General features: G+C 45.1%; 1 protein-coding gene across 3 annotated transcripts in view; it reads right to left on the bottom strand.

Moving 5' to 3' along the window:
* LOC121586676 (collagen alpha-1(XVI) chain) overlaps positions 1-15324 on the bottom strand; it is a 120314-nt gene that overhangs the window by 72216 nt on the left and 32774 nt on the right. For all 3 annotated transcript variants that reach the window (XM_041903591.2, XM_041903590.2, XM_041903592.2), the window contains exons 5-7: positions 4648-4771; positions 3414-3695; positions 2559-2639 (exon numbers count right to left, since the gene is read on the bottom strand). In XM_041903591.2, the coding sequence (XP_041759525.2) occupies positions 2559-2639; positions 3414-3695; positions 4648-4771 (487 nt within the window). The remainder of the gene's footprint in view (positions 1-2558; positions 2640-3413; positions 3696-4647; positions 4772-15324) is intronic.

The following is a 15324-nucleotide window of genomic DNA, read 5'->3' on the forward strand; positions in this document are numbered from 1 at the left end:
AATAGTTTCAAAAAATTCTTAAAAATAAATAACGTAAAAGTGGTGCGTGCATATGTATTCACCCCCTTTGCTATGAAGCCCCTAAATAAGATCTGGTGCAACCAATTACCTTCAGAAGTCACATAATTAGTTAAATAAAGTCCACCTGTGTGCAATCTAAGTGCCACATGATCTCAGTATATACACACCTGTTGTGAAAGGCCCCAGAGTCTGCAACACCACTAAGCAAGGGGCACCACCAAGCAAGTGGCACCATGAAGACCAAGGAGCTCTCCAAACAGGTCAGGGACAAAGTTGTGGAGAAGTACAGATCAGGGTTGGATTATAAAAAAATACCAGAAACTTTGAACATCTCACGGAGCAACATTAAATCCATTATTAAAAAATGGAAAGAATATGGCACCACAACAAACCTGCCAAGAAAGGGCCGCCCACCAAAACTCACGGACCAGGCAAGGAGGGCATTAACCAGAGAGGCAACAAAGAGACCAAAGATAACCCTGAAGGAGCTGCAAAGCACCACAGTGGAGATGGGAGTATCTGTCCATAGGACCACTTTATGCCGTACACTCCACAGAGTTGGGCTTTACGGAAGAGTGGCCAGAAAAAAGCCATTGCTTAAAGAAAAAAATAAGCAAACACGTTTGGTGTTCGCCAAAAGGCATGTGGGAGACTCCCCAAACATATGGAAGAAGGTACTCTGGTCAGATGAGACAAAAAATTTAGCTTTTTGGCCATCAAGGAAAACGCTATGTCTGGCGCAAACCCAACACCTCTCATCACCTTGAGAACATCATCCCCACAGTGAAGCATGGTGGTGGCAACATCATGCTGTGGGGATGACTGGGAAACTGGTCAGTATTTAAGGAATGATGGATGGCACTATATACAGGGAAATTATTGAGGGAAACCTGTTTCAGTCTTCCAGAAATTTGAGACTGGGACGGAGGTTCACCTTCCAGCAGGACAATGACCCTAAGCATACTGCTAAAGCAACACTCGAGTGGTTTAAGGGGAAACATTTAAATGTCTTGGAATGGCCTAGTCATAGCCCAGACCTCAATCCAATTGAGTATCTGTGGTATGACTTAAAGATTGCTGTACACCAGCGGAACCCATCCAACTTGAAGGAGCTGGAGCAGTTTTGCCTTGAAGAATGGGCAAAAATTCCAGTGGCTAGATGTGCCAAGCTTATAGAGACATACCCCAAGAGACTTGCAGCTGTAATTGCTGCAAAAGGTGGCTCTACAAAATATTGACTTTGAGGGGGTGAATAGTTATGCACGCAAGTTTTCAGTTTTTTTGTCTTATTTCTTGTTTGTTTCACACACAAAAATATTTTGCATTTTCAAAGTGGTAGGCGTGTTGTGTAAATCAAATGATACAAACCCCCCAAAAATCTATTTTAATTCCAGGTTGTAAGGCAACAAAATAGGAAAAATGCCAAGGGGGGTGAATACTTTCGCAAGCCACTGTACGAAGTGGATGATGGACATCCACCAATTAATACATACCATACGAAATGCAACATATCATACTAATTGGAGTATTCCAGATTTAGAAAACTAAAGGTTGATAAAACTGTCATCTCCCACTTCTCTCTGTGACATCGCTCTCCTATCTTTATCAAACAGCTGATGTCTCTTCTCAGAACTATAGGTGGGATGTGTGTACTGCAGCTCCTGGTTCAGTTCTAGACAGTGTTTCTGGTGAGCCCTGCAGCAGACAGCTCAGAGTGCAAGAGAAGAGGGAGGAGAGTTGGATGTCTCTTCCTCTCCTCCTCTTCAAAGTAAATCACTTTTTTCTAGAGGGTTCTGAAAGTCTACTGGGCTGTTCTACAGTTCTTCAGTTCTGAAGGTGTTCTGAATAACGGATCTCTCCCTGTTTGTCTGTCTTTCATACCTAGGCCTATATGCACGTACAGACAGACACACACACACACACACACACACACACACACACACACACACACACACACACACACACACACACACACACACACACACAGGCACACACACTCTCACACTAACAAACAAACAAACACAAGCATGAAGGACACTTCCACATACTGTATGTACAAAAGGTCTGTACAGACAAAAACAGACATCAGGGTGGAAATGCCTTCAGGTTCAAAATAAACTCAGAACTGGCTGTGCTCGCCACCCATACCTGAGCTCTTTCTTTCTCTCTTTCTCTGTCAACATGGTTGATTCTGCACAATCTGCTTGATACCAACCATGTGGGAACACTTTCTCCAGGCAAAAATACACAAAGGCAGCAGGCCTACATATGATGATGGGTGTTGGAGTGATGTGTGATGGTTGTAAAAGCGTTGTGTGATGGTCGGTGTGATGGTTGCAGAAGCGTTGTGTGATGGTTGTAAAAGCGTTGTGTGATGGTTGGTGTGGTGGTTGTGGGAGTGATGTGTGATGGTTGTAAAAGCGCTGTGTGATTGTCGGTGTGATGGTTGCAGAAGTGTTGTGTGATGGTTGTAAAAGCGTTGTGTGATGGTTGGTGTGGTGGTTGTGGGAGCGATGTGTAATGTCTGGTGTTCTCACCCGAGCTCCAGGTATCTCACAGCAGGCCTCCTGAATGGCCAAGGAGGCATCACAGTACACCATCGCCTGCTGAATGTCCATCTGTGAGACAGACAGAGATGCAGAGGACAGGGGGCAGGGAGAAAAGAAGGGCGAGAGAGGGGGGACGAGAGGAAGGAAGAGAGAGAGAAAGAAAGAAAGAGAGAGAGAGAAAGAGAGAGCGAGAGAGAGAGAGAGAGAGAGAGACAGAGAAAGAGAGAGAAAGAAAGAGAGAGAGAGAAAGAGAGAGCGAGAGAGAGAGAGAGAGACAGAGAGAAAAACTATTGTTAGAGAACAAGTATACCCACTACAACCCCACTACTACAGCCCCAACCATCACCCCTAAATATCCCTGTCCCCTCCTCCCAGACTCTCCACCTCTCCCTCCATCTCTCCCCTCCTCCCAGCCTCTCCACCTCTCCCTCCATCTCTCCCCTCCTCCCAGCCTCTCCACCTCTCCCTCCATCTCTCCCCTCCTCCCAGACTCTCCACCTCTCCCTCCATCTCTCCCCTCCTCCCAGCCTCTCCACCTCTCCCTCCATCTCTCCCCTCCTCCCAGCCTCTCCACCTCTCCCTCCATCTCTCCCCTCTTCCCACCCTCTCCACCTCTCCCTCCATCTCTCCCTCCTCCCAGCCTCTCCACCTCTCCCTCCATCTCTCCCCTCCTCCCAGCCTCTCCACCTCTCCTTCCATCTCTCCCCTCCTCCCACACTCTCCACCTCCCCCTCCATCTCCCTACTCCCCACATACAGGTTGACCCAACCCCATCTCCCTACTCCCAACTTCCTACCACAATCAACCCCCCCTCCTCTCCCTCCCTGGTCCTCCAATCAATACCTCCACAGGGGCAGCATCGGTGGCTCTGATGCCTAGCATGGTGTGTCCCTCGGTGGGTAGCTCTCCCCGGGGCTCCAGGGGCATGGTCTGGATGGAGCTGCAGTCCACGTGTAGAGAGGCTGCTCCCTGTTGGACGCTGAGGGCCAGTTTGTGCCAGCCACTGTCCAGGAGAGACTCCACGCCCTCCCCGCTGAACACACACCCAACCGGGTCACCCAGGGGGTCGGCCCCCCGCGCACGCAGGGACAGGGTGGCCTCAGGGCCATTCAGGTCAAGAGAGAACTTGGGGGGAGGGATGACAGAGTGGGGAGAGGGGAGGAAGGAAGGAGGAGAGAGTGGGAGAGTGGGGGAGAGGAGGGGGGATGGGAGGGGAGGAGAGGTGAGGTGAGACACAGGGAAAAAAACAGTTGTATCACATCTGATTGGGAAATAACACCTCTACAGAGGAGTCTACAGATCTGATGGAATCGGATATTGTATTGTAGGTGTAAGCAATGCTAAAGCCAATGCCTCATTGAATATGCCTATCCAGTCTCAAGCAGTAGCCGCTAGGAGAAGGAGCTACAAGTTTGGTACAGTGCTTTGTGTCTCAAAGTGGGCTACATAGAACACACTGCAAAGTTAGCAAAGACATGGACAAAGGTAATATACTAATTATTGCCTCTGAAAACACCCAATCAATCATTTATAATGAGATGGTTTGCCCACAATTCATCATATACATGGAGTATTTAAATGTGGCTTCAGACTTATTATAGAAGTGACAGACACTCCAATATTTCATCATAGAAGTAACATGAATAATAATGAGAGAACAACAGAGAGAGAGAGAGAGGAGAAGCTGAAGGGATGATAGAGAGTGGCGAGATGGAGGAGAGGAGAGGAAAGAGAGAGAGAGAGATGGAACAGATAGAGGAGATAACAGAAGAGAGAAAGAGAGAGAGAGAGAGAGAGAGAGAGAGAGAGAGAGAGAGAGAGAGAGAGAGAGAGAGAGAGAGGAGGAATAGAGAGAGAGAGATGGAACAGATATAGGAGATAACAGAAGAGAGAGAGAGAGAGAGAGAGAGAGAGAGAGAGAGAGAGAGAGGAGGAATAGAGAGAGAGATGGAGTGAGAGGGGAGAGACAGAGGAGAGGAGAGAGTGTGATGGAGAGAAGGAACAGGGGAAGAAAGATAGTAATAAAAGAGGGTAGAGGACAGAGATGAGAGAGGGAGGGGAAAAGAGGAGTGTATACCTGTGGGTATCCCTGTTCATCAGAGATCTGGAAGAGGTAGATGTTGTTTCTCAGTGTTTTCTTCTTGAGGAGCAAAGTGAAGACCAGCGTGAACTCATCAGGAAGACCATGGGGGAACACCTGACTGAGAAAACACACTGTTAGACACACACACACACGCATACAGTCTTGTCCAGCTAACCTTGTGGGGACACACAATTCAGTCCCATTAAAAATCCTATTTTCCCTAACCCCTAACCCTAAACCTAACCCGTACTCTTACCCTAACCCTAACCCTAACCCAAAAACCTAATCTTAACCCTAACCCTAAACCTAACTCTAGCTCCTAACCCTAACCCTTAATGTAATTCTAACCCTAACACTAATTCTAACCTTAACACTAAACCCCCAGAAATAGCATTTGACCTTGTGGGGAGTAACAAAATGTCCCCAGTTTTTGTTAGTTTACTATTCTTGTGGGGACTACTGTATGTCATCTGGCTATGCGCCATGCCATAGGCTGTATTCTTGTTCATTTAGCAGACATGATATGCTTATAAGTCCCCGTGCCATTATTTTATATTATATGATTTTATAGTAAGAAGAATATAATCGAACTTAGCTGAATAAAATAGAAACAATATTTTTTCCCATTCCGTAGCGAGGGTGCCATATGAAGTGACTATGTTGAGCGTAAAAGTGATCATTTGAAACAAGTCCTATATTCTAGATTTAGAGTTATTTAGCAACTTTAGTTGTCAATGATACAAACCATAGAATGCCTTAGAAATTAAAAGATATATGGGCTGCATAATGTGACTATAGGCTATTGATGATTTGAGAAAGTCACAAAAAAAGCTTACGCTCCGCTTCTTGCCTCAGGCTGCACACGCTGTTCTCTAATCAAGTGATCATATTTTCACCCAACAGACTATTCTCAATTTAATCTTGTCTTTACTAATATGTAAAATTAGTTTTGATTTAGAATGGACATTATCAAATGGGCAGGAGCAGGGGCAAGAGAAAAAAAAACATGTCATCAGTAGCGAATTGAGGCCACTTTCCCGCCGGTTCGTTTCACTCATGTTGTTGTAGGGTAGGCTACTCCGGTTATTTCGCTGCTCAACAGGTGATATTCCACCCAAACTCTGTATGCCATGGGCTCTCCAACCTTGTTCCTGCAGCTACCCAGTGCTTATTTTGGGAAATCAAGTGAAATCTGTTCAGGAACATCGATAGTAACATGTTTTATCAAGGCGATTTCATTAAACTGTTGACAGTCCCTCTCTCTGCGTGATGGAAAAAGGAATAAAGGAGAGAGGAGGAGATGAAAATGCATGGTGGTGAGATATTCTGTATAGAGTGGCTTGCGAAAGTATTCACCCCCCTTGGCATTTTTCCTATTTTGTTGCCTTACAACCTGGAATTAAAATTGATTTTTGGGGGGTTTGTATCATTTCATTTACACAACATGCCTACCACGTTGAAGATGCAAAATATTTTTTATTGTGAAACAAACAAGAAATAAGACAAAAAAACTGAAAACTTGAGCGTGCATAACTATTCACCCCCCCCCAAAGGCAATACTTTGTAGAGCCACCTTTTGCAGCAATTACAGCTGCAAGTCTCTTGGGGTATGTCTCTATAAGCTTGGCACATCTAGCCACTGGAATTTTTGCCCATTCTTCAAGGCAAAACTGCTCCAGCTCCTTCAAGTTGGATGGGTTCCACTGGTGTACAGCAATCTTTAAGTCATACCACAGATTCTCAATTGGATTGAGGTCTGGGCTTTGACTAGGCCATTCCAAGACATTTAAATGTTTCCCCTTAAACCACTCGAATGTTGCTTTAGCAGTATGCTTAGGGTCATTGTCCTGCTGGAAGGTGAACCTCCGTCCCAGTCTCAAATCTCTGGAAGACTGAAACAGGTTTCCCTCAAGAATTTCCCTGTATTTGGCGCCATCCACCATTCCTTCAATTCTGACCAGTTTCCCAGTCCCTGCCGATGAAAAATATCCCCACAGCATGATGTTGCCACCACCATGCTTCACTGTGGGGATGGTGTTCTCGGGTGGTGAGAGGTGTTGGGTTTGCGCCAGACATAGCTTTTTCCTTGATGGCCAAAAAGCTCAATTTTAGTCTCATCTGACCAGAGTACCTTCTTCCATATGTTTGGGGAGTCTCCCACATGGCTTTTGGCGAACACCAAACATGTTTGCTTATTTTATTCTTTAAGCAATGGCTTTTTTCTGGCCACTCTTCCCTAAAGCCCAGCTCTGTGGAGTGTACGGCATAAAGTGGTCCTATGGACAGATACTCCAATCTCCGCTGTGGTGCTTTGCAGCTCCTTCAGGGTTATCTTTGGTCTCTTTGTTGCCTCTCTGATTAATGCCCTCATTGCCTGGTCCGTGAGTTTTGGTGGGCGGCCCTCTCTTGGCAGGTTTGTTGTGGTGCCATATTCTTTCAATTTTTGAATAATGGATTTAATTTTGCTCTGTGGGATGTTCAAAGTTTCTGATATTTTTTTATAACCCAACCCTGATCTGTACTTCTCCACAACTTTGTCCCTGACCTGTTTGGAGAGCTCCTTGGTCTTCATGGTGCCGCTTGCTTGGTGGTGCCCCTTGCTTAGTGGTGTTGCAGACTCTGGGGCCTTTCAGAACAGGTGTATACATACTGAGAACCCGAATGGCGCAGTGGTCTAAGGCACTGCATCGCAGTGCTAGCTGTGCCACTAGAGATCCTTGTTCGAATCCAGGCTTTGTCGTAGCCGGCCGTGACCGGGAGACCCATGGGGCGGCGCACAATTGACCAATGGTCGTCCAGGGTAGGGGAGGGAATGGCCGGCAGGGATGTAGCTCAGTTGGTAGAGCATGGCGTTTGCAATGCCAGGGTTGCAATGGTAGAGCATGGCGTTTGCAATGCCATCCTATTTGTAAGTCGCTCTGGATAAGAGCGTCTGCTAAATAATGTAAATGTTGTGGGTTCGATTCCCACGGGGGGCCAGTATAAAAAATTATGTATGCACTCACTAACTGTAAGTCGCTCTGGATAAGAGCGTCTGCTAAGTGACAGATCATGTGACACTTAGATTGCACACAGGTTGACTTTATTTAACTAATTATGTGACTTCTGAAGGTAATTGGTTGCACCAGATCTTATTTGGGGCTTCATAGCAAAGGGGGTGAATACATATGCACGCATCACTTTCCGTTATTTATTTTTTAGAATTTTCTGAAACAAGTTATTTTCATTTCACTTCACCAATTTTGACTATTTTGTGTATGTCCATTACATGTAATCCAAATAAAACTCCATTTAAATTACAGGTTGTAATGCAACAAAATAGGAAAAACGCCAAGGGGGATGAATACTTTTGCAAGGCACTGTAGCTAAAGGTAATGTGTCAGCCTATTAATTATGAAAATATAACTATTACTGTTGAGCGTGAAAAACCCAGCAGCGTTGCAGTTCTTGACACAAACCGGTGCGCCTTGCACATACTACCATACCCCGTTCAAAGGCATTTAAATATTTTGTCTTCCCCATTCACCCTCTGAATGGCACACATACACAATCCATGTCTCAATTGTCTCAAGGCCTAAAAATCTTTCTTTAACCTGTCTCCTTCCCTGTAGCTCAGTTGGTAAAGCATGGCGCTTGCAGCGCCAGGGTTGTGGGTTCGTTTCACACGGGGGCCATAATGAAAATGTATGCACTCACTAACTGTAATTTGCTCTGGATAAGAGCGTCTGCTAAATATATCTACAACGATATAAGTGGATTAAACAGGTAACATCAATAAGGGATTATAGCTTTTGCCTGGTCATTCAAAGAGCAGGTGTTCCTAAAGTTTTGTGCACTCAGTGTATACTATATAAGATCTTTGAGGAGAATTGAGGTCCATTGTCTGAAACTACTGTCTCCGTGACTCCATGGCAGTCAAAGGCTTATTTGATGGTGGCCTCAGTCGAAGTCACTCTCATTTCATCTACCTCAATGTATTTGGAGAAGTAATCAACAATCAGCAGGTACGTTTTCTTGTTCCACTCAAACAGGTCCATTCCCACCTTTTGCCACGGTCCTTCAGGAACTGAGGTAGGTATAAGCGGCTGTACTGTGTTTTTGGCAGATTTCACACCTGTCGACTGCTTGTGGGATTTGGAATTAAATTCCTGGCCACCACACTGACTGCTGGGCCCTTGCTTGGCACTTTGAGATTCCTTGATGTCCTTCATGGATCTTTTGAAGTATTTCACCTCTGAGTGTCTGTGGTATTTCAAGTCTTTCACCTTTCAGAATAAGGTCACCTGCCATGAGAAGCTCTGCCCTGACCTGCCAGAAAGGTGCCAAGTATGTGTGCAACTTGTGTTATCCCGGCCATTCGATAAGGCAGTATTGTTTAACCTTTTTGCAAGATTTGTCGGCTTGTTGTGCCTCTGTGGTCTGTTTCACTCGAGCCTCTGCAACTGGTAGTGAGGAAACGATGGTATCCATGTACACTATCTTGTCCAGTTGTAGGTCGTCGGTGGATGGTGCGTCACCCATCGGTGCCCTCGACAGCGTATCTGCAGTGATGAGATTCTACCCTAGCACATGGACGATGTTGTAGGTGAATCTCAGAAGTCGCAGTGGAAATCGTAGGACCCTGATCTAGGGCTCTGGAGCCTAGCAACAGTACCAGGGGTTTGTGGTCAGTTTGTAGTGTGAACTGCAGGCCCTGAAGGTAAGGAGTCAGTCTTTCACACGCCCACGTGGCTGCTAACGCCTCTTTCTCAATCTATGATTAGCGCTTCTCTGTATCAGTCATTCCTCTTGAGATGTATGTCACAGGTTTCCTAGTGTTGTCAGCCTGTTTCTGAGTCAGCACCGCACCTATGCCGTATGACGATGAGTCTGCTGCAACCGTCGTCTCAGCCGTGCACGAGTACTGAGAGAGCGCTTTTTGGAGAACTCAGTTCCTCCTTGAGCTTCTGAAAAGCAGTCTTTTGGGGATGCCCCCAGCACCACTCATTCCTCTCTGGCGGACGTCCTCCTCCACATCTTTTGCACTCCTTTTCACTTTTGTTTGGCCCTTTGTATGTTGTCTCTGCACTTTGTTGGAATTTCTTCTGTTTATTCTATTTTGCTTTGATGGCGTCCACGTTTGTAGTGGTTTCTCCTCCTGCTGCATTGCTGTGCAGTAATGTTTGCTGTTTCTTTACAGTTTCACTTGTCTGACTCTTTGAATAGCTTTTGCCAGTGTCAAGTCCAACTGAAGCTGTTCTGACAGCCTCCTGTCATTTATTCCAACAACAATTCTGTCTCTCATCAGTTTTTCTTTGAGCACACAATGCTCAGACAGCTTGTGTAAAGCTGTGATGAATGCCTCTGCACTCTCTCCCTCATCATTTGAGATCTCTCAAAAATAACATTGTGTTTTCCTAAACAGTGCCGCTCAAATGCTCCTTTTACATTAGCATACTTATTTTTATCAGCATCAGCCAATGGCGATGCTTCCAAAATATCATCAGCGGCATCCCCCATAGCATATATAAGAGAGTTGTATTCAGCCCCGATGCCAGACGAAACCTCTCGAATCTCCTGATCCATTCTGTGGTGTTTGAGAAGTCAAAGGGCTCTGGATGAGTTAGCTAATTTCCCCCCAACATTGGACACCCCCTAACTTCGGACACTCTCTAGTGGTTGGAGGACTAAATCACCTCGAGTTCAACATTTAAATGGACTGGAAAATAACGGTACGTTTTGCGACTAACGACACCCTTCTAGCTAGCTGACCACCGATTTTCAGTGCAATTTATGTAAGTTAAGTTAGGTTTTGAGAGTTTTCAAAAAAGTTATATATGTATACATTTTGTGGAACACGCTGCATATTGTAAAATTCGACTGCGCGACAGACCACACATAATTTAATATCCAACTTTTTACCTCTGAAATATAGCTAACGGATTTTCTAATGTTGCTAGCTTAGTTGCTAAATGTTGATAGAACTGCTAAGTAAGCAAAAAGGAAATAAATTGTAAGCGTTAGATAATTCATATCACGAAAACAGCTGAATGTTGTCAAGGTAAAGTATCAAAATTGGAGTCCTCTGACAGAGGCGTTTTGCACAATCTGCAAAAATGTATTTGGAACTTTGAACCATTAACTTTTTGACACCTATCACTGTTGGCTATGTTTCATTTTACAACAGCTACATAGAGGCAGTATTTAGTCACATGTGACAATGTATGCATCAATATTAAACTAATTGGGACACTAATTTTCATTACAGATATCATCAAACAAAAAACGTGGGTACACTTTCAGTTATTCTGAAAACGTTCATCACCTTTCAATGCCTTAGCTTTGAAATGTAAATGTTTATACATATTCAGATTGAGTTATCTTTCTAAAATGTGTATAGTATGCCAAGTTATTTAGCTACATGTATTAACACCACATCATGGAGAAAGTCAAGAGGAAGCAGTGGAGTGAGGTGGACATGTTCCATGCCATGGAGGACTGTGGGGCAGGGATGGCTATCCGCCAGGCTGCCAAGGTTGGGCATCTTTTGTTTTTAGGAGATGACCATGTGTATGTGAATTGTATCTGCTAGTAACAGTTTTCTTTTCTTATTTACCAAGGTGCATGGTGTACCTCGGCAGACCCTGGCGGACAGGCTGAGCGGCCGGGTGACCCATGGTTGTCGCAGTGGACCACCCACATTGCTTGCACCAGAGGATGAAAATTATCTGGTGCAGTACTGTATCTACTGCGCCAGCCATGGGTTCCCCTTCACCAGACAGAGGCTGATGAAATACGCCAACAAAATACACAGGTATTTGTGTTTTATGTGTTTATGTATGTAGATTGGTGGACTGATTGTTCTCAATGTGTGTGATGTAAATGTGGATGTGTATGGTGATGCCAAAACAAACATTTTCATCCTGGATGGACAATTATATATTCTATTCTATTGTAGGTTTCGGCACCCAGGGGAAACAATCCCACCACTGGGGAAGAGGTGGTGGGAAATGTTCAGGAGGAGGCACAAGAACCTGAGCTTGAGGAGGCCGGACACCCTGGACAGGGGGAGAGCTGAGTGTGCCACACGTCCGACGATGGACACCTTCTTCACTTCTTATGAGAAGCACTTGGAGGAGAGTGGATTGAGGGAGAAACTCAGACAAATCTATATCTGCGATGAGTCTGGGTTTCGTAGCGACCAGAGCAGGCACAAAGTGCTGGCTCCCCGGGGCGCAAAACACGTGTACCAGCAGGCTCCGGGGACCAAGGAGCACATCACAGTGCTGGCCTGCTTCAACGCAGTTGGGGAGGACGTCCCCCCATTTATCATCTACCCCAAGTGTTTCCCCGGTGGACACTACACACTGGGAGGCCCCCCCCCCAAGCCACTGAAGTGTCCCATTTAATGCCGTTTTGGTCCCTACTGGGTCCCACCACCGCCTCTCCTGGAACCAGCAGCACTGTGCCGTCCATCAGCACCTCCTCCCCAGTGACCACAGGAGGACCCTCAGCCCCTGCTCCAGTCCCAGCCCTAGCTCTAAAAGAGCACCCCCTAATAGAGGGGGGGCTGATAGCGAAGTACCTGGGGCACATCCTTACTGTCCTGAAGTATCGGCTAGACCGATACAGAAGACTCCCTGTGGTCGCCACATGCCTCACCGGGGAGGAATACACGCGCCAGTGGCAGGAGAGGTGAGAAGAAGAGCGTTGGGCATCCCTCAGAACACAGAGGGCACAGGAGAGGGCTGCCATGGATGAGACCATTGACGCCATCGCCTCTGCTGGACCCCCTGCTGGAACCCCTCCTGACAGCTGCATCACCACTGCCAGTGCCTCCCAGTGTGCAACACCTGTAGGAGCCGCCGGAGTCCCCAGCTGCAGAAGAAGGCCACGTGCCTACTCTCCCGGCCACACCATTGTTGGCCCCTCAACCCCACCATTACAAACACCAGCTCCTCCAAGCCATCGTCGGCGGTTTTGTCCATCACCACCACGATGCACACCACCCCCCCTGTCTGTCACCACCAACAAGGCCTCCTCTGGACCAACTACCTCCTCCGTCTCACCTGCTCACACCACCATAGCAGCCTCGTCTGGTGTCCCTGCCCCCTGCAATTTGAATACAGCCACCTCCACAGGTAAACACATGTTAAATTATGAAAAAATGACTGTTTGTTACCTATTTTATAAAACAGCAATGTAAAAAAAAAAATCTCTCTTTACATATCTACAGTCCATAGCACCAGCCCTCAAGTCATCTCCACCTCCTCCAAAACGTCTGCAGCTTCCTCCAGAAGTATTGATGTAAAAAGGTTGAAAAGGGTTTACATGAAACATGCTCTGTCTAACACAACTTTTTCTCAAACTGCAGCACAGAAAAGGAAGAAAAAAGCTCCAATGTCACACCACCCATGGCACCACTCTCATGTACTTCATAATCTGTTTCTCTCTCTCTGTTGTATCAATTACTATTGTTGTTGAATAACTTCTACATTTTGCAAAACCATGTTTTTCAATTTGATTATTATTTTATTTTTTATAAAAGAAGACACCACCTCGCTGCGGGGAGCATGATCCGCCTGCAAGCTCCCCTCAGGAGTGTAGATCCGAGGTGCCATGGGTGTGCTGTGACTTCTGCCAGCACTGGTTCCACTGTAGGTGTGTGCAGTGGGATCCAGAGGTAGCGGTGGAGCTTGACTTTTATTGTGAATTTTGTGACAATATAGGGATGGAGGTCGAGATTTAATTGTTTGTATTCATATGAAATTATTTATTTGTACAAAAAAAAAACATGTCTAAAATATAATATATATTTATTCAACCCATCTTGTGTATTTCTTCCTTTACTTTCCAAGTGCATCTCTGCAACACAAACTCCAACAGTGTTTTCATTGTTTATGTCAATACACATAGCTGAAATTAAAGTTTTATTTGATGTAAATTATTAATACTAATATTTTAGTATTCAACTGTTATCTACTTTCTCAAAAGATAAGATTAATCTGTAAAACAAACAATGAGACATTATTTTGTTACAACACTGAATATGTTGGTGAAGTCCACAGGAGGGCGCACCGGGCTACGCAATGAAAAGTTGACAGGCAAGTCATAATTTTTTACCGGAAGGCTAGCCAACTATCTAGTAAACATTTCGGATACGAGGTTGGTGTCTCTTTTTTCAACAAAATTATACGGATATATCTTGTAATTGAACAAAATAGTAAGGTGGCCGATAACTGGGGGCCGTATGCCGATAATACGGGACTTATTTTTTTTGCTAAACCGCTTATCAAAAAGCTGATAATAGTAATATTTCCACTGAAATGTCAAACATGCTAATTGCTAACCCATTAGCTAACATTTTTACGACACCAATAATCACACAACTTTGATCACAAGATAACACTGTTGAAGATAATACATTTCTTAAACGCTGTTGAATATGCCGATAATATGGGGTTCCACGCTAAAAGTACAGCTGCTACTGCCATTTTTTCCTGATTATTTTGCTTGCAGAGAAACTTTTCCTCCTCCTAGCGTTTTTTTCTTCTCCTCTCATGTCTGTCCCTCTGTGTTGCTCAGTGAGGGCCAGGTGTTGCCTAGCAACCAAGACTCCATACCATGTTCTTTTCCAGAGCGACTTAGAGTTAGTGAGTGCATATATTATTTTATTTTTTCATACTGGCCCCCCGTGGGAATCGAACCCACAACCCTGGACGACGCTGGGCCAATTGTGCGCCGCCCCATGGGTCTCCTGGTCGCGGCCAGCTACGACAGAGCCTGGATTCGAACCAGGATCTCTAGTGGCACAGCTAGCACTACTGCACCACTCGGGAGATAGTAGTGCTCCAGTAGCGCTCACTTCACCAGCTTAGGGCATGCCCGGGCCAGCATGCATCTGTAGTCTACTTGTGTGCTGCTATAGCCCCTTGCTTTAGCTAATGTCATGGAGTTCGCTAAATATTTTCATAAAGAAACTGATAAAACAGACAGGTGCTAAAGTGCAGTGATTTAGTGTCCACAACTAAAGAATCATTGTGGAATCTGAAAAGACACCTATCCCAAAAGCATGCTATGTGCACATACTAAAGAAAGGAACGAGGTGGGTAGATAACTAAGTGTGTCATTGTAGCAAAGTATTTATAAACTAAAAATCAGATCTCTTAAACATTTTGTTCATATATCCTTGAAATAATATAAATAATATTGCCTAAATAATTCATTTTAATTCCTTCTTAGGCTCCCTGTCTGGCTCCTGACCTACTTAGAGTGTTTATATGCTGTTTAATATGACATGTAGCCTATTTGAAATGATGTTTGCTTCTTACATTCACCTTTTTATGTTTATTCAAATACTTATGGTTTGGTTTCAATACCTGGTAGGTCCAGGTAGTCACAAATATAGATGGCTGTTGGTTAAATTGTGATTTTAATGAATGGAGCGAATTTGGAGCTGCAGTTTGTTTTTCGTGTGAGCGCGGAACGTTTTTTTGTGGAGCGGTAGGAAAGCACATGGAGTGCCGATAAGCACCGCTCCATGAGTGATGAGCGGGATTTCAAACTGCTCAACTCCACTCACATGCTCTGCTCCACACACACAGTACGCTCGTGGACAGACACACTGCTGCTGCTGGGCTTCCTCCTGACTTTAGATAACATGCATCACAACGTTGTTCACTTGAACAATGT

The sequence above is a fragment of the Coregonus clupeaformis genome, chromosome 17, assembly GCF_020615455.1.
Source record: "Coregonus clupeaformis isolate EN_2021a chromosome 17, ASM2061545v1, whole genome shotgun sequence".
Classification (NCBI taxonomy): domain Eukaryota; kingdom Metazoa; phylum Chordata; class Actinopteri; order Salmoniformes; family Salmonidae; genus Coregonus; species Coregonus clupeaformis.